Below are 25,907 nucleotides of genomic sequence, written 5' to 3' on the forward strand. Positions count from 1 at the left end.
AATACTGTGCTCCCAACTCTTCTGTGCTCTGAATCCCGACCACCACCCGCCCCCCCCCCCCATCACACCCAGGTTGCTGATAGTTAAAGGCAATTCAGTCCTCTTTGTAACTGAACTCTACTCAAATGAGCAGCCAACATGAACTGGGTACAGGTAAACCTTGAGATATGTTTATTTGGGTTATTGTAATTCACTCTTACAAAATTTGCTTTCCCACCCCAAAACATGTGCTGGTCCTGATCCCTTCCAAATCCTTCCAAATCCCTTTGAAAATTCAACTAACCCTCCCCTTCCCACCTCCCCAAACACCAACATGGTCTCCAGTTCCCTTGCCACTCACAGTGCTGCTCTCCTACCCTTTGTGGAAGAGTAGGGAGGAGAAGATGGCGGTGTGACGCAGTGCGCGCGGCCGCTCCAAATTGATATTGTATTTGTGAAGTAGGTGCTGTGCACAATCCTGATTTGATGGAGACAGCCGTGAGAAGCACGGCGGAACATCTGGAGAAACTTCTGAAATGCCTGCTTCGCTGCCGCTGCTACTGTGCGATCGAGAATCTCCAGATGGGAAGGCCCCAAATCCTCGGCTTTGCCTACTGCCCGTCGCCGGGGCCGGGGTCGAAGCACTCAGCAGAAATGGTGCTCGGTGCTCGGTGTCGGAGGGCTGGTCAGAGGCTCGAAGTTTTCGGACGGGCTCAAGAGTCAGCTGTGGTCAGGTGCTTCCAGGGTGCTGCATCGGCAAGTTTGCAGCGCTGGAGGTTCATGGCAGGAAGAGAGTTTTTATTCCTTCTACCATCTGCGTGAGATGATGGGACTTTCGAGAGACTTTGAGATTATTTTTACCGTGCCCATGGCCGGTTCTTCTATCAAATTACGGCATTTCTTTGCACTGTTGTAACTATATGTTATAATTATGTGGTTTTTGTCAGTTTTTTTAGTCTTGGTTTGTCTTGTGTTTCTGTGATATCATTCTGGAAGAACATTCTTAATGCATGCATTACTAAATGACAATAAAAGAGGACTGTGTGTCTTCATAATTTAATCTAATCTAATCTAATCTAATCTAAATCCGTGGAATTACAATGTCTATAGAGGCATTTTCACACAATGGTTTGATTGAGTAGGACCTTACATACCAAGTGGGTTTGTCATTCTCTTATTCACACTGATTCAGGACAGTGAGATCCGCACAGAGGCACTCTTTTACTGAAGAGATTTCCCTTCATCAACAAAGCTGGCATTCAAGGCCTAATATTCGGGCAGTTATTCATCGTCATCAGTGAGTCCTGGAGCAGATACCAAAGATCGAAGCTTGGAGGTTGATCAGAAGCCCAGAAGTCAAGGATGGGTGGCTAAAGCCTTGAGTCTACTACGAGTCCTCTGGTGGTCAACGCCCAATATCTGCGAATCTGTGAGTCCACTGGAGCCTGGAGGCCGGAGTCCAGAGACGGCCTGTCCAGGGTTTGAAGGATGGGCGGGTGGGAGGGAGGCTTGTTCTGCTGCTGTTGTTTTTCACTCTTGTTGTGTTGTGTTCTGTTGTGTTCAGCGTTGTTCTGCTGAGCCTTGTGGGTAGGCTATGTTGGTGTTGGAAGGTGTGGCAACACTTGCAGGCTGGCCCCAACGCATCCTCAGACTGTGTTGGTGAACAGCAGTAAAGCGTTTCACTGTTTGTTTCGATAAATAAGTGAATCTGGATCTGGATCTGAAAGACTCGTCTTTAACTGAGTCTCCTATCTCCTCCTTCACCAACCTTCCCTCGTCCCAGCCAGCGTAACTGCAAACTGGCAGTCACCTCCTCACATGGGTAAAAGGTCTGCAATATCAAAGGAACTCAAGCGGGTGACATGAGCTGACAGCAGGAGATACAATCAGCACATTTGTAACAGTGTGGATAAACCCATTCCTTCAAAGTATCTCAGACTAACTGCAACACCTCTCATCCGTCCACAGAGCAAATAACCATCAATGAGGAACCAGGGACTAACTTCCACAAGGTTGCTGATAGGTAAAGGCAATTCAGTCCTCTTTGTAACCACCCTCTACTCAAACAAGCAGCCAACATGAACTGGGTGCAGGCAAACCCCGAGTTATGGTTATTTGGGTTATTGTAATTCACTCTTACAAAACTCACAACTTCCCAGAACTGTGAAATACAGAATAGAATTCAGCCATATTGAACTTACGTGGAAAAAGAAGGTGGAGAATAACCCCAATTTTGTTTCTCATTTGGAGGAACTCAACAGGTCTGGCAGCATCTATGGAAAGGAATAAAGAGTCAACGTTTTAGGTTGAGACCCTTCATCAGGATTGATGAAGGGTCTTGGCCTGAAATATCGACTGTATGTTCATTTGCATCGAGGCTGCCTGATCTGAGGAGTTCCTCCAGCTTGCTATGTGTGTATTTGTGGTAAATCATATATATATATATTGTAACTGGGTTAACTGTCTGGACACGCGCCTCTGCTGACTGCCCCTGTGGCTCCTCCCACAGACCCCTGAATAAAGGCGATTGCGCCCTGCTCCTCCCCCTCAGACCATGGGCAGACACTCAGCATGGAGGTCACGTCTTACTGTGAATAAAAGTCTTTCAGTATTTACCCTACTTCAGTCTTTTGGAATTATTGAAGGATTTCCAGCATCTGCAGAATCTCTTGTGTTTATGTTTGTTTTTTGGTTCCTGTTGCCTGCTCAGATGTGAGCCTTCACGCTGCAGAAGATCACAATGCAGGTTATTTTCCAGGGGTGCAGCAACCGTCGTAATGTTGGGCCGTCCGTGTTTGGATTCTTAATGACTGATACAACGCTAACTCATCCTGGATGCAGGTTCAGTCCCAGCACAAGGGACGCTCTGAGAAAGAGTAGGAAGCATTGGTGGGGTGTACGGTTCCATCAGCTGAAAATACCAGAAGGCACACTTTCCCCTTTCGCGCGTAGATCTGGTGCATTTGCCCACTGCACCACCCTCCACTATCTCCCCATGTGAAAGTGTCCCCTTTGGGGAGTATCAGTCTGAATTGGCTCTCATTCTAGATCTGGACTGTGACCAGCTTCAGTGGGCTGATTTTGCACTCTGTGCTGAAGTAGGGGTGGATGGCCTCGGTAAACTTGTCAGAGAAGGTGTAGATGTGATCCATGGTGATGGCGTTGTAGAAGGAGATCTGGCCCTCCTCGTAATCCAGGTAAATGCCCAGCCGCTTCGGGCCCTCGGCCAGCGACAGTGAGGTGCGGGGACTGGTGAAGGCACTGTACTCCTTGTCCCACAGTCCCACTGCCCAGATGCCATTCTGCGGAATGGCCTTCCTGGTCACCGAGGACTTGGCAGCGCCCACGTCCCAAGCCGTGTTGCTGCTCACATCTATCTCCCAGTAGTGGCGGCCTGAGGTGAATCCCTGCGACGCCAATACGCTGAGCAGAAAGTTGAAGCGCTCGGGGAGGTCAGGCACCTTCCTCCATTCACCACGCCTCACCTGGGTGTCATCATCGGACAGGATGAGGCGGGGGTGCGCCGTCTGCGGGTCCAGGGTCAGCGAGGCTGGAACTGAAGCAGAGGGAGGTTAGTGCAGGGAGGGGGAAGTGGCACGTGTGATGAGTCTGCCCTCATCTCCAGGTATTGCTCTGCCCTGCCCTGCGCTGGCAAAGGAGGGAGGGAGGGGGACTGCAGAAACTGAAAGGGTGGGAGGGTTTGGGCAAGAATGTGAAGGACGGGTATTGGGCAGGGATTGGGTAAAGAAGGGAGGGCAGGAGATTGAACAAAGGATGGAGGGCAGGGGATTGGACAAAGGAGGGATGGCAGGAGATTGGACAAAGGATGGAGGGAAGGGGATTGGACAAAGGATGGAGGGCAGGGGATTGGACAAAGGAGAGATGGCAGGAGATTGGACAAAGGATGGAGGGAAGGGGATTGGACAAAGGATGGAGGGCAGGGGATTGGACAAAGGAGGGAGGGCAAAGGATTGGACAAAGGAGGGAGGGCAGGGGATTGGACAAGGGAAAGAGGGCAGAGGACTGGGCAAAGGGAGAGTGGGAAGGAGACTGGGCACACAACATCTTAGCTCTGGACATTCCTCCTAGACTGAACTCTTGGGAATTATGGAAATGCATACCACACTTGGGAATTGCAGGTATTGTCAGTGGCCCCTGCATACTTCCAACTGGTTTGGATCTGCTCAGCATCTGAGGATTGAAGAGGACAACTTATCCCATAAGAGAACATGTCCAAGGAGGCAGCTATGTGCCCTGGAGGTGACACACAAACAAGCAGGGGCTGCCTGGATTACAATATAGGGAAGTGTGGGTTATGCACTTTTGCTAGGAAGAATGAAAGTGTAGACTATTTTGTGAATGGGGAGGGAATTCAGAAAGAGAGGTATAAGTGAATTTGCACCTTTTCTCTCCTTTTCGCTAGTTTAGTTGTTTTCTGTTGGATTTTCAAAGCTTTCCAACCTTCTAACTTCCCACTAATTTTTGCTCGATTGTATGCGCTCCCTTTTGCTTTTGACATTTTGTAACATTTCTTGTCAGGCATGTTCGCCCCATCCTCCCTTCAGAATGCTTCTTCTTCTGTGGGATGAACATTTATTTCAAGAGAACTAGAGTATAAAAGCCAGGATGTACTGCTGGTGTTTATAAGGCACTGATCAGATCACACATGGAGTACTTTGAGCAATTTTAGACCCTATACCTAAGGAAGGATGAGTTGGTTTTGGAGAGGGAATGAAAGACTTAGCAGATATGGAGCATTTGATGTCTCTGGGCTGTCCTCTGTGGAGTTCAGAAGGATGGGGGAGGTATTCTCATTGAACACTGAAAAGCCTGGGTAGAATGGATGGGGAGAGGAAGTTTCCATTAGTAGGAAGTTCTAGGATCCAAAGTCACAGCCTTGGAATCACATCCCTTTAGAAATGAGATGCGAAGGAATTTCTTCAGCCAGAGGATGATGGATCTGTGAAATCTGTTCCCTCAAAAGTTTGTGAACACCAAGTCATTGATTGATAGATTCTTTGTTGGTAAGGGGTTGGGGGTGTATTAGAGATTTCAGCGTGAATGTCTCAGTATGGGATTGAAAGAAATAAACTGAGATTGCACGGCGGAACAGACTCATTGTGGGCTGAATGAACTAATTCTGCTTCAACATCTCATGGTCCTGTGGATAACATATTGTTCAGTGTTACCGGTGTTGGAAAATTGAGCTCACAAATTGTGATGGACTGGGGTAGTAACAGCATGGGATTTCAAGCTAGGAGCATAATGAATGGGATATTTGGGTGGGTTGCAGAGTGGCGGGGGATGGGGTGCATGGCGGGGGATGGCTGAGTATACAATGGACAGGGGCTTTGACACGGGTGTGGTAATGTAATAGGCAGGACCCTGGCTGGAGTGCACATGGTGGGACTTTCAAAAGGAGTGCAGTTGTCTAGACAGTCTCTGTGTTACAACAGGGATCAGTTCCTGCGAGCTGCTCATAACCAGGATGGTCAGTGAGCGAGAAGTGAACAGAAAACGTGCTTGGGGCAGGATGGAAGGGACTGCAGTGAGGGAAGAGTGAGCAGCAGCAGGAGTGGGTTTGGTGACACACTGCTCAAATTTTGTAGGCATTCTACAAATTCCCTCTCTTGAGAACCCGCACAAAGCTGATTTTCCCAATCTACCTGCATATTGAAATCCCTCATGATTATTGTAACATGATTTTTGTAATTGTCATTTGTGCCCCACATGCTGGCTACTGTTCAGAGCCATATAAATAACTCCCATCAGGGTCTTTTTACCCTTGCAGTTTCTCCATGACTCTACATCTTGTGATCCTATCTCACCTCTTCCTAAGGATATGATTTCATTTTTTTACAGTGACACCCCACACCTTCTGCTTACCTGCCTGTCCTTTCAATGTGATGTGTATCCTCAGATGTTAACCTCCCAGATGTAATCTCTTTCAACCATGCCTTAGTGATGCCCACAGCATTATACCTGTTGATTTTTTTACTGCACTACAAAATAATCTACATTATTACATATACCGTGTGCATTCACGTTTAACTCCTTTGGTCTCGCATTCAGCACCCTTTTCAGCTTTGTTTCCATCTTACTTGGCATTAAATTTCAAAACTCCTTGTCTCACTTTATTTATTCTGGAGACGTTACTAACCTCCCCTGTAGTCTCAATCCATCCCTCTTATATTAATGCTACTTTTCCAAGCTGTTGGACCTACACCGATACTACTTAGTCAGCTCATTTACAGTAGTTCCTCCATGGTCAAGGGAGTGAATAGTTTATAACAGGCAGCTGATCTCAACTAGTGGAATTTTGGCCCATTAATTTTAATCTTTATTCCTGGGGGACTGGGCCCTACACAGAATGGTCCATTCAGCAGATGCTGGTCCTATTTAATATCTAAATCATTGATTCTAACATTTTCTGGTTATGAATTTTGCCCATTTAAGGGATTTATACAATTCTCTTTTCAGGTTATAAGTGAGTTTTCTTCCTCCTCACCTCCACAGCTCCTGTCTTACCCTCTCCCTTTCTGTCCGACCAAATATCTTAGCGCTGGTGGAAGACTCCTTGCTACTGAACACAGATTCCATCATTAAGGGGTAGTGGAGGTATAATTTGTCCATCTGTGCTGATCACCCCATCCTTGACTAAGCTGTTCCAGCGTGAACACGATCTGTTATGAGTCAACATGATGCTTCCAGATCAGGTCATGCATAGCACACACCTGCGCCGCACCGCTCAGGTGTGTTTCTGGGGTACAGGGGCTAGCGACCCTTGTGCCTGTTTTGTGTTCTATCGCTGAGCAGCAGTGAACCATCTGCTTGGCCTATCAGAGTTCTCTTTGGGAACTAGTTGACTGATCAGCATTTCTGATCTGGCTATTGTTCACGATTGCACTTAATAAAAAAAAAGATTTTTTATTTACCTCAGCAGGTCAGGCAGAATCTACAGAAATGAATAAAGAGTCAACATTTCATGCCACAGCCCTGCATCAGACTTGAGGAAGGGTCTCTGGCTGAAACGTCGGCTGTACTTTTTTTCACAGATGCTACCTGACGCGTTGAGTCCCTCCGGTATGTTGTGCATGTTGCTCTGGATTTCCAGCATCTGCAGAATCTCTTGGGCTTTTAGTTACTGTTTTGAATGTTTCACTTTATTCTCCTCTGCTCTGGTAGAATGGTTTAGCTGTAAGAGGAGGCCATTCAGTCCTTTATTTCCATACTACCCCAATGTTCATATTTCCTTGTTATTTTTCTATAGCCCTGCAGATTATTCTGTCTGATACATACCAAATTAGCCTCCTCCTACAAACAATGACTACTCTCCAAGGGAAAACATATCTTTTCAGAGTATGTAGTATTTTCAGTCCAAAATCTTAAACCTTTGTGTCCCTCAGTCACTATTGGGAACAATTTCCTAACTTCCACCCTATCTAAACTGGGATTGATTCTTGATGAGCCCTCTCCCATCTTCGTTCCAACGATACTGTCCACAGTTGAACCCTGTGGCTGAAACTCCACATCCCTAGAACTCCATCTCTGTAACTCTCTCCTGCACACTCTTGAAGGGCTTCAGATCCTTTTGGAATGTGGCAGCCATAACTGGGCACAATGCTCCTGTTGTGGTCTAACCAAAGTTTTGTGCAGTTCGGCCTTATTGGGCCTGTTTAGGGCTCCCAGGTTCTGGCATACATTCCTAAACATCCCTTTCAACATCAGCAGAGCAGCAATGACAACACCATCTTCCTCGACCGCTCATTCCTGGCCCTGATCTAACGAATCTCCAGTCCAGCCTCTCCGAGAGTCATTCAAATCTACATTATGTTATTGTTGTTGCTTGTGTGTTAATCACTTCTCTTAAATCCACTTTATCAGCAAACAATAAACAGGGAACACAGAACAGTACTTGACCTTTGACCCCTTATGCTTGCTGACCCTGCTGCAAGATCAATCCAACCATTCCCACCCACAGAGCCCTCCATTTTTCTTTCACAAGTATGCCTATCTATGAGAATCTTAAATATCTCTAATGTATCTGCCTCTACCACCACCCAGGACAGCATGTGTATGTACCTCTGGGTAAAAGAATCTGCCTCTGACATCCCCCCTATACCTTCTGTCCAACACCTTAAAATCACGCTCCCCTTGTGAACCTACACCCTGAGAACAAATCCCCGGCTGTCCACTTGATCCATGTCTCTTTCTAATCCAGTCATCATTCTGGTAATTCTCCTTCGCACCCTCTCTAAAGCCACCACGTCCTTCCTATAATGGGGCGACCGGAACTGAACGCAATAAGAAGTCCAAGAACTTTTCTTTTCTTTGCACTTGCCCTTACCTGGATTGATAACTTTCAGCATTCGCCTCCACACTGTGTACTGTAAAGGTCCGATGGGCTCACGTTGACTGAGGTCAATGCGTACTTCCGTGGGTCTGGTGTATGGCATCTCTGCACTGCGCGAAAATCAATGTTACTCAGCTTCACAGTCCATGGTCTTTACAGAATACACATCAAGAATCTCAATCTACTGAGTGTACTGTCCCATTTGCACTTTAGGAGATCAGTTCACCGTAGGTTGAGGAGATTCAATTGGTAAAACAAACACGTAATCCAGTGGTGTCAGATTTAGTGAGAAATATTTTACATATGGTATTGGCTTTGGTTTAGTATTGTCACCTCATTACAATACAGCGAAAAGACTGTCTTGCATAATGTTTGTACAGATCAATAATTACACAAAGTTTGTAACGTTAACGAAATGAGACACCAACTGATAAAGTTACACTCATGCTGCAAAGGGTTGGTTTAGGATTAATTCTGAGTTGTCTTGCCACGAAAAATAAATGAAATGTACCTATCCTGATTAGCGTATGAACAGAAAGGAAATAGTAGAGAGAGGAAATTCACATCCCGACACAGTATCTGGAGAAGAAGGATAAATCTGGCCCCAGGTTCCTTGTTCAACTCACTCCAAAAGTTGCTGACTGACTCCATGACAATAATGTACAAAGATGGTCTGAATGCAAATTCTGGTCAAAATTTTGAGGAGCAGAGCTACGATAGCACTCGACAGTGACTCCTTCTGTAAACAGCTTAATTTCTACCTTTGATGTCTCTCCTTTTCCTTTTCAAGGTGGATGGGATTCTGCTGAAGACCCTGATCTGGGGTTAAACTCAGACATTGGTTCTTTGTGGTGGTGGGACCCGCTCCTGCGGTCTCACAACCAGCCATTTTTTGAAATCCCAAGGACGCGGACTAGAAGATGAGCACACCTTCGGGGTTCCGGGGCTTTGTGGCCTTGAGGACGGGCTAAGGATACCAAGGTAAAATGCCTGAATGATTACCATCCTGTCACACTCACCTCAATTATAAGCCAATGCTTTGGGAGGCTGGTTAAAGACTACATCTGCAGCATGCTACCACCCACAATGGACTCCCGACAAGTTGTCTACTGATGGAACCAGTCTATCAATGACGCAATAGTGACAGCACTACACACTGTTCAAACTCACCTGGAGAAGAGTGATGTTGTTCCTGGAGTACAGTTCAACATTCAACACTGGAATTCCCTCCAGACTTGACAGGAAGCTCAGAGACCTCAGCCTGCACCCTGCCTTGTGGAGCCGGATCCTAGACTTCCTATTGGTGCCAAAAGGTGGTCAGGATGGGCTCACTTATCTCTGCCCCTCTGACCCTTAACACAGGTGCTCCCCAAGGGTTGTGTCCTGAGTCCCTCCCTCCACTCCCTTTACATCTATGACTGTGCTGCTACGCACAGCAACAGTCTGCTGATCAAGTTCACAGATGACACATTGATCGGCCTTATTTCTAGCATTGACGAGACAGCCTACAGAAGAGAGGTTAACACCCGGGCACAGTGGTGTCAGGGTGTTAACCAAGATAACAGCCTCTTCCTCAATGTCCAAAATACAGAAGCGCTGATTGTGGACTACAGGAGACAGGCTTGCCGCGATCGACATCAATGGGACTGTAGTTGAGAGGGCGAGCAGTTTCAAGTTCCAAGGTATGCACATCACCAAAGATCTTCCCTAGACTGTACACACCAGCTGTGTGGCAAAAAAGCACGACAGCATCTCTTCCACCTCAGGTGACCGAAGAAGTTTGCATGAGCCCCCAAATATTCAAGACCTTCTACAGAGGCACCATTGTGATCATCCTGACTGGCTCTATCACCGCCTGGTGGGGTGTATGGGGTGTCAGGGAGGGATAGCACCTCCGGTGGAGGAACATATCGTGTCCTTTTCAAGGTGGTTACTCCACCTTTGATCCCCACCTGGTACTCAGCTCTCACCTGTGGCTCCCCGTAGCTGTTTGCATGCAACAGCGGCCACACCCCGGGCAACGGCTTCGACAAGCCGGCTAAACCAGGTGAGGGTAGCCGATGGGTCTCAAACCCTTGGTGAGATAGGGAGCTGTCTATCCCAACATGTGAAGACAAATTCCGGCAGATTGAGTGGACGAGACCAATGGAAGGTCCAATGGTCAAGAAGGAGGTCTCTGCAAGTGTGGTGGAACATGTAGAGTACGACATGACACTGAAGACGTCCTAGTCCCATCTCCAGCCGTCTCGACTCTGTCTTGCCACTGGATCCAGATGGGAATTGGGAAGAGAGAGTGAAACTGACGTTGCGCAGCTCTCCCTCACTTAAATCCAAATCACGCGCTAGTCTTGACACCATCATAATGGTGTCGAGGTCCTCATCGACGTCAACGATGGATGAACGCACATCACCGCCTGGTACGGGAACCGCACCAACTTTGATCGCTGGGCACTGCAGAGAGTGGTACAGACAGCCCAGCGCTTCTGTGGACATGAACTTCCCTCCGCTGAGGACATTTACAACAGCAGGTGTGTAAGGAAGGCCTGGAAGATCACTGGGGACACCAGTCACCACAACCATAAACTGTTTCAGTTGCTTCCATCTAGCAAACAGTACCGCAGCATAAAAGTCAGGACCAACAGGCTATGGGACAGCTTCTTTCTACGAGCCATTAGACTTTTAAATTCACATGTCTGTACATTGCAACAGTCATAACACAAAGATTTTTACTCCCTCACATTGTGGGATGGATGAAAGATTTAAATAAAATTCAAATTCAAATTCAAATGCAATTCTATGCCAGTTCCGCCAATTGAACTATCGCAGGAGAAAACAGAACATCAGGAAAAGTGGATCAGCTGTCAAAGGCTCTGTACTCATTGAATCACACCCTCGCTCCCTCTCTCTCTCTCTTCCGTTGGTGGGGGAAAGTTTGTTGCCAATTCTCAAGTCAGAGAACTTGGAAAAAAGTGATGGTACAGACTTTATGGTTGCAAATCAGTGAATTATTTTTTAAATGGAGACATAACGTAAAGATTTTTACTCCTCATGCATATGAAGAATGTAAGTAAAAAAGTCAATTCAGTTCAATTCAAATTCAAATCTGTTTTCCTTCTCACTATGAAAGGGGACATTACTCTGTCCCATTATTGGGGGAAGAGAGAGAGAAAGTTTGTGGCATGTCGAATTATTGGGTGAACAATTATTTTTTGTTGTACTGCAGATCATGGTCTTTCTTTGTGTAAGGGAGTTCTCTGCATACTAACTGCTAAGGCTGATGAAATGGTTTCTCGGTAAGTGTTATAATAAAATGGTTTCTCTGTAATGCTAACTACGAGGTAATGGGTTTCTGTAGCTGCTATGTTTGGGTTATAACCACGGATAGAGGGAATCTATGGTAAAGCCCTACTCGACATCGGGTCACAGTTCATGTTACTGTACCGTTGGATGAACTAGGCTTATACTCGTTGGAATTTAGAAGATTGAGGGGGGATCTGATTGAAACGTATAAAATCCTAAAGGGATTGGACAGGCTAGATGCAGGAAGATTGTTCCCGATGTTGGGGAAGTCCAGAACGAGGGGTCACAGTTTGAGGATAAAGGGGAAGCCTTTTAGGACTGAGATTAGGAAAAACTTCTTCACACAGAGAGTGGTGAATCTGTGGAATTCTCTGCCACAGGAAACAGTTGAGGCCAGTTCATTGGCTATATTTAAGAGGGAGTTAGATATGGCCCTTGTGGCTAAAGGGATCAGGGGGTATGGAGAGAAGGCTGGTGCAGGGTTCTGAGTTGGATGATCAGCCATGATCATACTGAATGGTGGTGCAGGCTCGAAGGGCCGAATGGCCTACTCCTGCACCTATTTTCTATGTTTCTATGTTTGTTCTACAACAAATATTGGAAGCATTTCCCTTGACCCCATTCAATGCACTGGAGATTTGGGCTATCAGTGCTGGTTATTACCCGTACGATGGTTATTTGTCAGTGAGATTGGAGTTTTTGGAGGTCGATGTGGAAGTGTCTGAAGTCCTTAAGACGTTGGTGCTGGTTTGTCCGGATCCGGTTGAGACGAGCTGAGCGAGTCTGAGGCTTATATTTGCTATTGCTTGCTTGGTGGGTGGAGGGTGCTGATGCTTTTTATTGCAAAGGTGGGTGGGGGGTGGAGAGGGTCATTGCTTTGTTGCTGCTTGTTTGTGAGGGTGAGTGGGGGGAACTGGAGTTCTAAAGTTTTTACAACCATTCACTCTTTGGGGTGCTCTTCTGTTTTCGTGGACGTCTGTGAAGAACAAGAATTTCAGGATGCATATAGCATACATTTCTCTGATATTAAATGGAACTACTGAACTATTGAAACTAATTTGTTGTTCCTGTCGGTGAACTGCCAGAAGTTTGGCTTGGTTTACGTCACAAGCAATGATTAAATAATACTTAATCAACAATCGTGATTTGCTTTGAACTGGTTTGTAAAGAGAACGAATAGGGAATAGATTACATACCTTTCAAGTATCAATTTTATGTCCTAGATGTAGAGAATAAAGAAGATTAGAGTAGAAGCTAACAATCATTTCAAGAATCATACATAATCATCTCAATAGTGTCAATAGCAGCTCAGTGGGTTGAATTTATTTACTTTATTTTTTTATTAAGAGATTCACCTCGGAACAGGTCATTCCAGCTCAAAGAGCCACACTGCCCAAACCTGGGAGGGAGGCCACTGGTGAGACACAGTGACGCTTCAGTGGCAACAAACAAAACTACGAACTACTCCAGCAGCACACATCAAAGTTGCTGGTGAACGCAGCAGGCCAGGCAGCATCTCTAGGAAGAGGTACAGTCGACGTTTCGGGCCGAGACCCTTCGTCAGGACTAACTGAAGGAAGAGCTAGTAAGAGATTTGAAAGTGGGAGGGGGAGGGGGAGATCCAAAATGATAGGAGAAGACAGGAGGGGGAGGGATGGAACCAAGAGCTGGACAGGTGATTGGCAAAAGAGATATGAGAGGATCATTGGACAGGAGGCCAAGGGAGAAGGGGGGGGGATCCCCAGAGGATGGGCAAGGGGTATAGTCAGAGGGACAGAGGGAGAAAAAGGAGAGAGAAAAAGAATGTGTGTGTATATAAATAAGTAACGGATGGGGTCCGAGGGGGAGGTGGGGCATTAGCAGAAGTTAGAGAAGTCAATGTTCATGCCATCAGGTTGGAGGCTACCCAGACGGAATATAAGGTGTTGTTCCTCCAACCTAACTACTCCATCAATCACATTACAATCAATGAACTACAATGATTACAAACAACAGCCTGTAATTTCCCTTTGGGAGCTGTGCTCTTGAGCTGTCTGTACGACCTGGCATTTGTGTGGTGTTCTGGAGGATTGGATGAACTGGAGCCTCGAGAGTACGGCCACAGCATCCGTTGCTGCAGCGGACTTGGGAACGGATCAAAGCGGCGGGGCCTGGGCCTGAAAGCGGAAAACAAACCGATGTTTGGTTGATTTAAGTGCTGGGCCAGATTGGGGCCAGAGGCAAGGGACAGCCCGTGTTTAGCTCACTAGTCCACAAGGTTTACTCATCTTTCTGCTAAACTAACTCTGTGGCTGTTGCCTGCTTTTGGGTTATTTGTTTACTTTATGTTGTTTGCACAATTTGTTCTTCTTTTCACACATTGGGTGTTTGACAGCGTATGGGTTTTTTGTTATCTTGCTGCCTGTATGATGATGAATCTCAAGGTTGTGCAACAGTATACACACTTAGATAATAAATTTACTATGAATTTTGAACTTGAAACCACCTATCTAATCCTAGCCTACTCACAGGACAATTTACAGTGACAAGTTAACCTACTAACCTCTATGTCTCAGGAACACCCAGAGGAAACCCACACGTTCACAGGGAGAACTAGCAAACTCCTTACAGACAGCAATGGAATTGAACTCCAAACTCCGGAACACCCCCAGCTGTAACAACATTGTGCTACTTGCTACACTGCCGTGAACCTACACTGATACATCCACTGACACTTAAATAGGCATTGCAATAAATAAAGGTCAGCTCCACAAGTTCTCCTATCCCAGTCAACATTATTAGTGACTACACACCTCACATCGGTAACATCTGTGCCTCATTTCAACCAGATTATTACACTGTAAGACCATAGGAGATAGGAGCAGATTTGGCTATTCAGTCATCAAATCTGCTCCGCTGATGAATTTTCCCCCTCAACCTCACTGTCCTGCCTTTTCCCCATAACCTTTCACATCCTCACAAATCAAGAACCAATCAACCTCCACCTTTAATGCACCAAAGGCCTGGCCTCCACAGCCACCTCTGACAATGAATTCCACAGATTCATCACCCTCTGATGAAAGGAAGTCCTCCCCATCTCCATTCCAAATGGATGTCCCTCTATTCTGAGGCAGTGCACTCTGGTCCTAGACTCCCCCACTATCAGAAATTCCTCTCCTCATCCACTCTATCAAGGCTGTTCAACATTCAACAGGTTTCAAGGACATCCTCCCTCATTTCTTATAAATTCCAGTGAGTACAGGCCCAGAGCTATCAAATGTTGCTCATATGATAACAATTTCATTCCAGGAATCATTCTCGTGAACTTCCTCTGAACCCTCTTCAATGTCAGCACAACTTTTCTTAGATAAAGGGACTAAATCTGCCACAGTAGTCCACGTGAGGCCTCATCAATGCCTTATAAATGCTCAGCATTGCATCCTTGCTTTTATATTCCAAAACTCTCAGAATGAATGCTAACATTGTATTTGCCTTCCTCACCACCAATGCAACCTGCAAGTTAACCTTAAGGGAATCTTGCACAATGGCTCCCAAGTCCCTTTGTACCTTGGATTATTGAATTTTCTGTGCTTTTGTTCCTTCTATCAAAGTGCAATACCATGTACTTCCCAACACTGTTTTCCATCTACCACTTCTTTGCCCGGTCTCCTAAACTGTCTAAGTCATTCTGCAGCATCCCTGCTTTCTCAACACTTCGCATCTCCACCTGTCTTCATATCATCCCGCAAGCTTGGCCACAAAGCCATCAATTCCATCATTGACATACAACAGAAAAAGAATCGGTCCCAAACCAAACCCCTGTGGAACACCACTAGTCACTGGCAGCCATTCGGAAAAGGCTCCCTTTATTCCCACTCTTTGCCTCCTGCCAACACTGTTTCCTGTAATACCATTGGCCCTTACCTTGTTAAACAGCCTCATGTGTGGCACCTTGTCAAAGGCTTTCAGAAACTCCAAGTACACAGTGTACACCGATTCTCTTTTGTCTGTCCTGCTTGTTATTTAAATACTAAAACCTATCACTGAAGACCCTGCAGTAATTATGTCATTCCAGCCCAAACTCAAGTCCTATTATCTTCGATCTTATAAGAGCATGTTATAAGTAAATATTATTCTCTATTATACCCAAAGACTATGTTTAATGTCTTAGATTTAATATGTTAGTGTAAACCTATTCTCCGTGGGTGTTACCTGACAATATCTAAACATTACTGCATGTTACTCTTTATGTTATCATACTCAGTGTAGATCATTCAAGTAAATCTTTTAGCATACTACCTTCGACCATGTGCAGAATTACCTTCAAAGATTATACCAGGTCTTACCTGAACCATACATAAACTCATCTAACTTATTTTTCAGCTCCTTCCTGAGACAATGTAAACAAAATGAGGCCATTTGACCCATTCAGTGCACGCTGGCGTTTAGATCAGCTTCTTCAGTCCCAATGCTGCATGTTTTCCTGTAATCTGTTCTCTTTCACCCCCCAACCCCGTTCCTCCCTGATTCTCCTCCCCTCCCATCTCCAGGAGGTTATTTACCGATGAACCTACCAGGTTTGAGCAATAGGAGGAAGCAGGAACACCCAGGGAAAACCATGGAATTTGGTCCCAGTAATTCATGGGTGACCCTCGGTCTGTGATGTTCAGCTCAGCCACATTCCTTCCCCTTCTCCGGGTGTATGTGAATAGCAACATAACACCCCGGCCTATGGCCCCTTCTCCACCACAACGCGCTTAGTCTCTGCTCACTCTCTCACACACTGTAATTCCATCTACCTGGCCTTTATATGAATCAGATGTGCTTTGCCCTCCAATTACAACAGGGCCATAAAAAGAGATACATTGTGAAACAGACCCTTCAGCCCATTGTGTCCATGCCAACCATCAAGCAGCCATTTACCCTACATAACCCATTTTAATCTCCCCAATGTTCATATCGACTCCTCCACGCGCCCCCACCCATCATGGATGCTACCCCTCAGCCACACATCGGAGAAATTTACATTGGCCAATTAACCCACTGATATACGTTGTCTTTGGAATTTTGGAGGATACAAGAGCACCAGTGGGAAACCCACGTAGTCACATGTATGAACATGCAAACTCCACATACAGACAGCGCCAGAGGTTGGGATTGAATCAGGGTCTCTGGGGCTATGAGGCAATGGTTTTACCCGCTGTGCCACTGTGCATCAGAAGGTGGAAAGATGCCAAGGATTGAATATGGAACCTCATTCGTACAAGGCAGCTATTTCCCATTGAAGCTACCTGGATCTTGTCTGTTCGTAACCCTGATTCAAGTCAGTTGCATTTGGTGTTCCTGTCTCAGAAGTCCCACTCTACATTGGGAGCACCTTCAGTCCAACCAGCAACATGGTGTGATAGTTGTTACACTTAGACCCCTGTAGTCACCTTATTTTCCAGTGAATACCAGTGATGGGATGGCAGTGAAGCCAGTGATACCTGGGTCACTGCCTGGTCAAGCATCCTGTGATTGCAACTGTACTTGGAAAGGCAAGATTGCTCCCTACCTTCAGCAGTTCTGCTTCCTGAAGGGTCATCCTCCTCTGAATTTCCGAAATTCGCTGGTTCATCAGCGCGTTTTCCACCGACACTGCCTTCAGGTTCTCCTCCAGCTGCTGCAAGACACCATCTTCCCTCTGCTTAATCTTCCCCATCACCAGCTTCTCCTCCTCACGCAGAAACTGCCTGAGCTTGGCAAATTCCGACTCAATGTTCTTCCGCATGTCGTCGGCTTGTTTCTATGAAAACAGAGCTGCAATTGTCAGTGGCTCCAACCCTCCCTTCACTTTCAACCAAATCTCTGTACGCCCCATGCTTGTAGCTCCTGTATTGAGGTTTTGGGTGATATGCCTATCTAACTTTTGGATGACCATGTTTGACCACTGAGATACTTTCTCCCACCTCTACCCCATCTCACCAGTACAACTTGTTCTATTTTATCAGAATTGCAATGTTCCCTACCAAGTGCCAGCCACTATTTGGTGTGCTGACTTCCAGATGGAAACAGAGACATAGAACACAGACGAGGACTGCCAGAGGACTCTCACTTAAAGACCCCTTCTCTACATATTCCTCATCTCCCCCTGCTCCTCAGTGGTTGTTTGTTCAGTTGAAGGGGCTAATGACCTGGTTAAATTGGTGACCTTTGCCAGATTTGGACCCTGGCCAGAAATAACCTCACTGCTGAGTGAAATTTCAAGTGGAAAAAGGATGTAACCGTGGTTGACAAGAGAAGTCAAAGCCAAAGTTAAAGCAAAAGAGAGGGCATACAAGGAAGCAAAAATTAGTGGGAAGAGAGAGGATTGGGAAGTTTTTAAAACCTTACAAAAGGAAACCAAGAAGGTCATTAAGAGAGAAAAGATTAACTATGAATGGAAGCTAGCAAATAATATCGAAGAGGATACTAAAAGCTTTTTCAAGTATATAAAGAGTAAAAGACAGGTGAGAGCAGATATAGGACCGATAGAAAATGATGCTGGAGAAATTGTAATGGGAGGCGAGGAGATGGCAGAGGAACTGAACAAGTATTTTGCATCAGTCTTCACTGAGGAAGACAGCAGTATACTGAACACTCAAGGGAGGCAGGGAAGAGAAGTGTGCACAGTCACAATTACGACAGAGAAAGTACACAGGAAGCTGAATAGGCTAAAGGTGGATAAATCTCCTGGACCAGATGGAATGCACCCTCGTGTTCTGAAGGAGGTAGCTGTGGAGATTGCGGAGGCATTAGCGATGATCTTTCAAAAGTCGATAGATTCTGGCATGGTTCCAGAGGACTGGAAGATTGCAAATGTCACTCCACTGTTTATGAATGGGGCAAAGAAGCAAAAAGGAAATTATAGACCTGTTAGCTTGACACCTGCGGTTGGGAAGTTGTTGGAGTCGATTGTCAAGGCTGAGGTTACAGAGTACCTGGAGGCATATGAAAAGATATGCAGAACTCAGCATGGATTCCTTAAAGGAAAATCCTGCCTGACAAACCTATTACAACTTTTTGAGGAAATTACCAGTAGGCTAGACAAGGGAGATGCAGTGGATGTTGTATATTTGGATTTTCAGAAGGCCTTTGACAAGATGCCACACATGAGGCTACTTAACAAGATAAGAGCCCATGGAATTACGGGAAAGTTATGTACTTGGATAGAGCGTTGGCTGATTGGCAGGAAACAGAGAGTGGGAATAAAGGGATCCTATTTTGGTTGGCTGCCGGTTACCAGTGGTGTTCCGCAGGGATCAGTGTTGGGGCCGCTTCTTTTTACATTGTACATCAACGATTTAGATTATGGAATAGATGGCTTTGTGGCTAAGTTTACTGACGATACAAAGATAGGTGGAGGGGCCGGTAGTGCTGAGGAAACGGAGAGTCTGCAGAGAGACTTGGATAGATTGGAAGAATGGGCAGAGAAGTGGCAAATGAAGTACAATGTTGGAAAGTGTATGGTCATGCACTTTGGCAGAAAAAATAAACGGGCAGACTATTATTTAAATGGGGAAAGAATTCAAAGTTCTGAGATGCAACGGGACTTGGGAGTCCTCGTACAGGATACCCTTAAAGTTAACCTCCAGGTTGAGTCAGTAGTGAAGAAAGCGAATGCAATGTTGGCATTCATTTCTAGAGGAATAGAGTATAGGAGCAGGGATGTGATGTTGAGGCTCTATAAGGCGTTGGTGAGACCTCACTTGGAGTACTGTGGGCAGTTTTGGTCTCCTTATTTAAGAAAGGATGTGCTGACGTTGGAGAGGGTACAGAGAAGATTTACTACAATGATTCCGGGAATGAGAGGGTTAACATATGAGGAACATTTGTCCGCTCTTGGACTGTATTCCTTGGAGTTTAGAAGAATGAGGGGAGACCTCATAGAAATATTTCGAATGTTAGAAGGCATGAACAGAGTGGATGTGGCAAAGTTGTTTCCCATGATGGGGGAGTCTAGTACGAGAGGGCATGACTTAAGGATTGAAGGGCGCCCTTTCAGAACAGAAATGCGAAGAAATTTTTTTAGTCAGAGGGTGGTGAATCTATGGAATTTGTTGCCACGGGCAGCAGTGGAGGCCAAGTCATTGGGTGTATTTAAGGCAGAGATTGATAGGTATCTGAGTAGCCAGGGCATCAAAGGTTATGGTGAGAAGGCAGGGGAGTGGGACGAAATAGGAGAAAATGGATCAGCTCATGATAAAATGGTGGAACAGACTCGATGGGCCGAATGGCCTACTTCTGCTCCTTTGTCTTATGGTCTTATGGTCTAAATCAGGGTAAAATGGGCTGTGGCCTTCCTTCATGTGATCTGAGGGCCTGATTATCTAACATCCCTCTAATTCATTCGATCCTTTCTGGGAGTTCCTGTTTTCAGTGCTGTTCTTCTTGCATGTTAAAACCCTTTCCCACCAATTCCCTGTCTCAGTCAGGATGTGTTCATAACCGAGGATGTGTCTGACCAGTTGTGTGTGACCATGGCAGAGTTTGAACCTCACCTTCAGCTCCGCGATGTTGGTCTGTTGACTGACTTGACAGTTGGATATTTCATCCACTTGCTTATTCAGAAATTCCAAGGCAGTCTGCAGTTTTCCCTGAAAGTATAGCAGGATGGTTAATTGTCACGTCTTCCTTTTTATGGAATGGTATGGAACAATAAGGTGGTAAGTGGATGGCCAGAAAACTTTTTCCCAGAGTGGAAATGACTAATACAAGAGAGCATAATTTTAAAGTGATTGGAGGAAAGTATGGGGGGATATCAGAGGTAAGTTGTTTTAAAAAGAGTGTGGTGGATGCATTGAATGCTCTGCCAGGGTTGGTGGTAGAGGTGGAAACATTCAGGAGATTTTAGAAACTCTTAGATGGTCACCTGAATGATAGAAGAATGAGGGTTTATGTAGAAGGGAGGGCTGACTGGCGGTGTAGTAGTATCAGCACTGGAGTTCAAGGTGGATGGTCCTGCGTTCAAATCCAGCCAGATCCCAACCTGGGTAACAGCAGCATCTGCTCAGACGGAAGGCCTAGCAATGTACTTCCATACCTTGCCATGAAAAGCCTATGGACAACCGCACTATCCACAGGGTCACCATGAGTCAATGACAACCCGATGGCACTCAACAATAACACAAAAACATGGCCACACTTGGAGTATTGTCAACACTTTTGGGCCCCATATCTCAGAAAAGATGTGTTGGCATTGGAGAGAGTCGAATCCAGAGGAGGTTCATAAGGATGATTCCAGGAATTAAGGGGTTAACATATGAGGAGTTTGGCAGCTTTGAGTCTGTACTTATTGGAATTTGGTAGAATTTTTCGTTGAAACCTACCGTATGTTGAAGGGACTAGATAGGGTGGATGTGGTCATGATGTTTTCTATGGTGGGGGTATCCAGAACTAGAGGGCACAGCCACAAAATTGAGGGGTAACCCTTTAGAACAGAGGTAAGGAGGATTTTTTTAGCCAGTGTGTAGTGAATCTGTGGAATGCACTAGCACAGACTGTGACAGAGGCCAAGTCCGTGTGTATATTTAAGGCAGAAGTTGATCGCTCTCTGATCAGTCAGGGCATCAAAGCATCAGGCGAGAAGGCAAGTATATGAGGTTGCGTGGGATCCAGGATGATGGGACAGAGGAGCAGACTCAATGGGCTGAATGGCCTAATTCTGCTCCTGTGTCTTATGGTCTTATGTACGAGGGCAGTGTTAGACTGATATTCTAATAGGTCGGCACAACATTGTGGGCCAATGGGATTGCACTATGCTGTAATGTTCTATTCTGTGTTAGGTGACACCAAACATTACAACTGATATTGTTGCACAGGGAATGGGGGTAAATCCATCATGGGCAGTCCCAAGCCCCACTGCAAAAGGAGAGTTGAGCATGGGACTAGCAACCCCATTCCATGATAACCCAGTGCTACAGACACACCAACAGAAGCTCCAGGACATAGAAGATGGGCTACACCCAGGATCAATTTGAAAGACTGGCCCAGGATAGGGTACTGGTGTGCGCCTATGCCCCAGTAGGGGTGATGAGCTGCAGAAAAGGGAGGAGATGGAAGAGGCTGGGATGGAGGAGGGGAGATCAGTTCTCTGTCCAGTGAGCCTAAGTTCACTGGCTGCTCTGTTCCTGCCCTGCTGACTCATAGATTTTGCTACAAGTAGCACTCACTAAGAGCACCTGAGGCACCACATCTACTGTGATGAAGGGCATTGAGAAGTTGGTCATGGCTGGAATCAATTCCTGACTAAGCAAACACCTGCAATTTGTCTATCATCACTATCGGTAGATCTGCAGCAGATATAATCTCACTCCACTTGGCCTTAGATCACATGAACAATAATAATGCCTATGTCAGGCTGGTGTTTATTGATTGCAGCTCAGCATTCAAAACCATCATACCCACAGTTCTAATCAACAAGTTCAAAAAGTTCCAGAAGTTCCTTCTTCTGCAACTTTCCCTCGACTTCCTCACTGGAAGACCACAATCTGTGTGATCAGAAATAACATCTCCACCTCACTGACTATCAGCTCTGGTGCACATCAAGGATGAGTGCTTAGTCCACTGCTCAATGTTCTCTACACGATGGCTGTGTGACTTGGCACAGTTCAGACGTCATCTCTAAATTTGCTGATGACGCAACTATTGTTGGCAGAATTTGAGATGGTGATGCGAGGTGTACGGGGTGGGATAGATCAGCTGGTTGAGTGATGTCACAACAACAAGCTTGCATTCAACGGCAGAAAGACCAACGAATAGTTTGTGGACTTCAGGAAGGGGAAGTTAAGGAAACACACACCGGTCCTCATCAAAGGATCACCAGTGGAAAGGGCGAGAAGTGTCAAGTTTCAATTTCCTGGGTGCCCAACATCTCTGAAGACCAATCTTGGGCCCAACATATTGATGCAATTACAAAGAAGGCATGGAGACTTTCAGGAGACTTGGTATGTCACCAAAGACACTCGCAAATTTCAATAGATGTACCGTGGAGAGCATTCTAATGTTTGCATCCGCGTCGCGTATGGAGAGAAGGCAAACATACCTTTGCTGGTTCTACAAGTGGCCTACGTGCCACACTTTTCTGCTCTGGAACAAAGTGCTTACAGAGAAGCCAATGCTTTCTAATGTAATGAGATTCTTTAGCACGGCTGTCCGATATACATGTAAACACAATGCACACAAAGTTATGTGCGTAATAGCCTTTCTAAAACCTGTGCTGCCTTGCCTAAGCATGCCTGGGCAAGAAAGAAAACTTCTCAACTTACATTATGGGCAACATGTTCATTGAATTGAATTGAATTATAAAGTGAAGTAACAAAATATAGGCGATTGTTAAAAAACGGTGTGTGTTAGGGAAACTTCATGGTGATGTACATGATCAGCAGTCCAAAGTCCATAAGATACACCCAGAAGTATTCAGGAAGCAAAGTCTTTGTTGTCCAGTGTTAGTTAATTTAAGTTTTCATACATACCTCTTATTATAATGTATGGATTATAGTGTATAGATTTTTAAATTGTTACGTATTGCAATGTACTGCTGCCGCCACAAAAATACAACGAACTTCACGCATATGCCAGCGATACTAAACCTGATTCCGATTCTGAGTAGAGTCATACAGCACAGAAACAGGCCCTTCATCCCATGGCGACCTGCTGTATTCCCATTTGTATTAGTGCTGAATCTTCCGTTTCTTTCCTATCCCGGTGTGCAGAGTGGGACGGAAAGATATCTCCAATGATAACACCCAGATTACCTGTTTCTGCGTTTCTAGGCTAGGGATAATTCTATGGTAGTCTTCAAAACATTAGCATGAGCTCTTCAATGGAAGGGGAAGGCGGGTATGCGGGGAGACAGAGTGACTTGCATCTGCCCGGGTACGTGCATATCAGCATTAGGAGCTGAAAGCTCCAGACAGATAGAAGTACAATCGCGTAACTGGCGCTGACGCCTCGTAGACTCCGACCTGGGACTCTCACGGAGGGCTGCGGGTGCCTTTGAACCAGGGATCTCTTGGGCTAAGTCTGAGACGGATCCGAGGAATTACCCCAAGTACCCCAGGACAGATCACTGTCCCTCGGTCGACGTCTCGAACCGACTACCTGGCAACTGTCATGCTGCCTATGTCAGTTTCCTGACGGCGCCCTCTCCAACACCACAATTGCGACTGCGCTTAGGATAAAGTATTAAGGGCGGCACGGAGTGTGGAATCGAGTTAAAATCCGAATATTTTCAGAGCATGTAATTGTGAGCTGTCAGAGCAATGGAAAGCACTGCGGCGCAGTGGGTAGTGACGCTGCCTCAAAGCTTCAGCGAGCAGGTTCGATCCCGACCACCGGCGCTACCTGAGTGTGGAGTTCTGCACCGTCGCCCTGTTACACCCGTGCGGGTTATCCCCAGGAGCTTCGGTTATCTCCCGAAAGACGCGCAGATCGCTGTGTTAAATGGCCGCTATAATATCTCGGTGAATTTGGATAATAGTGTGTCTAAGGTCTACCGCTCTACTTCCAAAGCCACCCGGAGCTTCCGACCGATGTTAATGGGGAAAACAGTGCGCCCCGTATACTTGCCCTGTAGACTTCGGTCACGTCCTTCAGGGGGCTGATCTTGTGGTCCTTGTGCTCTTGGGAAACGGCGCAAACCACGCAGACGGCCAATTTGTCGCTCTCGCAGAAGAGCTTGAGCTTCTCGTCGTGCTGGGAGCAGCGGATGTCTTCGCTCTCCCTGGGCTTCGCGGTCAGCTTGCGGACGCTCTCCACCATGCTCGCCGCGAAGCGGTTGAGCCTAGTGTTTGGCTGGGTAAACTGCTGCCGGCATTTGGGGCAGGTGATATTGCCTTTCTGTTTCTCCCAGTAATCAAGGATGCATTGTTTGCAGAAGTTGTGGCCACAGTCTATCATCACCGGCTCCGTGTAAAACTCGAGACAGATTGAGCAGATCGTTTCGTTTATAATATTTTCCAGTTCTTTCTCCGAAGTCACATCCATCCTTTCGCCTTCCGTGCCCAATCGATAACTTAGGGTTACAAGAGCTTCCACTATCAGGCAAACCTGACTTGCCTATCCCAGACGGCGCGTCGGTCAGCTTCTCCTCTTCGGCTTTGCTTACAAAAGTTGTCCCCAGTCCAATATCTTGGTCATGACCAGAGCACGAACTCGCGCTGTCATCAGCAGGTCTCGTGTGACGTCTCCTGGAGCCCCGCTACAGTCCCCATCCGTGGCCAACAGAGGGCGCTTCGCCGCCGGAAGTGAAATCCCAAGCACTTGAAGTCGCTGAGTTGGCACCTTAAGGTTCTGCTTTACTCAGACAATAACCCCTTCCTCGCTGTCCATTCAAAAGAGCAAATGCATCAAGATTTCAGTATTTTATGTGAACTTCCTCCACGTCCTGGTCAGCCACATAGACGCCATGACCAAGAAGGTGCACCAACGCCTCTATTTCCTTAGAATGCTAACGGAATTGAGCATGTCTCCACTGACTCCCACCTCATAGAAATTATCCTAGCCGAATGCATCGGGGTTTGGTATGGCAACTGATCTGTCCAAGACAGCAGAAAATAGCAGGGAGTCTCAGTCTATCACGGAAACCAGCCTCCCCACGTGTGGCTTGTCTGCATTTCCGCCGCCTCGGTAAAGCAGCCAACATGATCAAAGATCCACCCATATTCTCTGTCCCCTCCCTTTCCAATGAGGAAAAAGCTGAAAACACACACCACCGGGCTGAAAGGCAACTTCTATCCCACTGGTATAAGGCTTTTAACTCCTGTATGCTGAAAATGAACCCTTGACCTCACGGCCGTTGTAACTTTTTGTCTACCTGCATTGCATTTACTTTGTAATTGTAACACTTTATTCTGAGTTCTGTTCTTGTTTTACCTCAAAGTTGGGTGGCGGGGTAGAGGTACGTCTCTACCAAAGGCGCTTCTTCCCTCTGCTGACCTGCATGTCACCCTTGAGCAAGTTGTAACACCCGCTTAGCACCACCCTACCACCCCACCAGGATCACGCCAAGCCACGGGAGCAGCTGGTGGATGGCCGTATGAGTTGCCGGTGCATATCACAAGACTTGGTTATGCCACCTTCGACGCCAGGCAGATAATCTCTGAAGCCTATTGATAATGGCTGGGGTCACTCGTCTTGTAAAGATACTGCCCAGAAGAAGGCAAAGGGAAATCACTTCTGTAGAAAAAAAAATTGTCAAGAACAATTATGGTCCTGGGAAGAACATGATCTCCACGTCGTACGATGCGGCATATAACGAACGAACGAGCGTACCTCG

General features: G+C 46.2%; 1 protein-coding gene across 1 annotated transcript; it reads right to left on the reverse strand.

Annotated features, from left to right (window-relative positions):
• Positions 1 to 2,543: 2,543 nt before the first annotated feature.
• LOC134347362 (E3 ubiquitin-protein ligase TRIM39-like) lies at positions 2,544 to 24,616 on the reverse strand. Its single transcript, XM_063049754.1, has 6 exons — positions 24,200 to 24,616; positions 20,131 to 20,226; positions 17,166 to 17,396; positions 12,829 to 12,851; positions 8,327 to 8,442; positions 2,544 to 3,535 (listed from the first exon to the last, which is right to left on the reverse strand). Exons 1-6 carry the CDS (start codon positions 24,614 to 24,616, stop codon positions 3,024 to 3,026), a joined length of 1,395 nt encoding a protein of 464 aa, XP_062905824.1. The 3' UTR covers positions 2,544 to 3,023.
• Positions 24,617 to 25,907: the final 1,291 nt, after the last annotated feature.

Source organism: Mobula hypostoma, chromosome 5, assembly GCF_963921235.1.
Source record: "Mobula hypostoma chromosome 5, sMobHyp1.1, whole genome shotgun sequence".
In the NCBI taxonomy this organism is placed as follows: Eukaryota; Metazoa; Chordata; class Chondrichthyes; order Myliobatiformes; family Myliobatidae; genus Mobula; species Mobula hypostoma.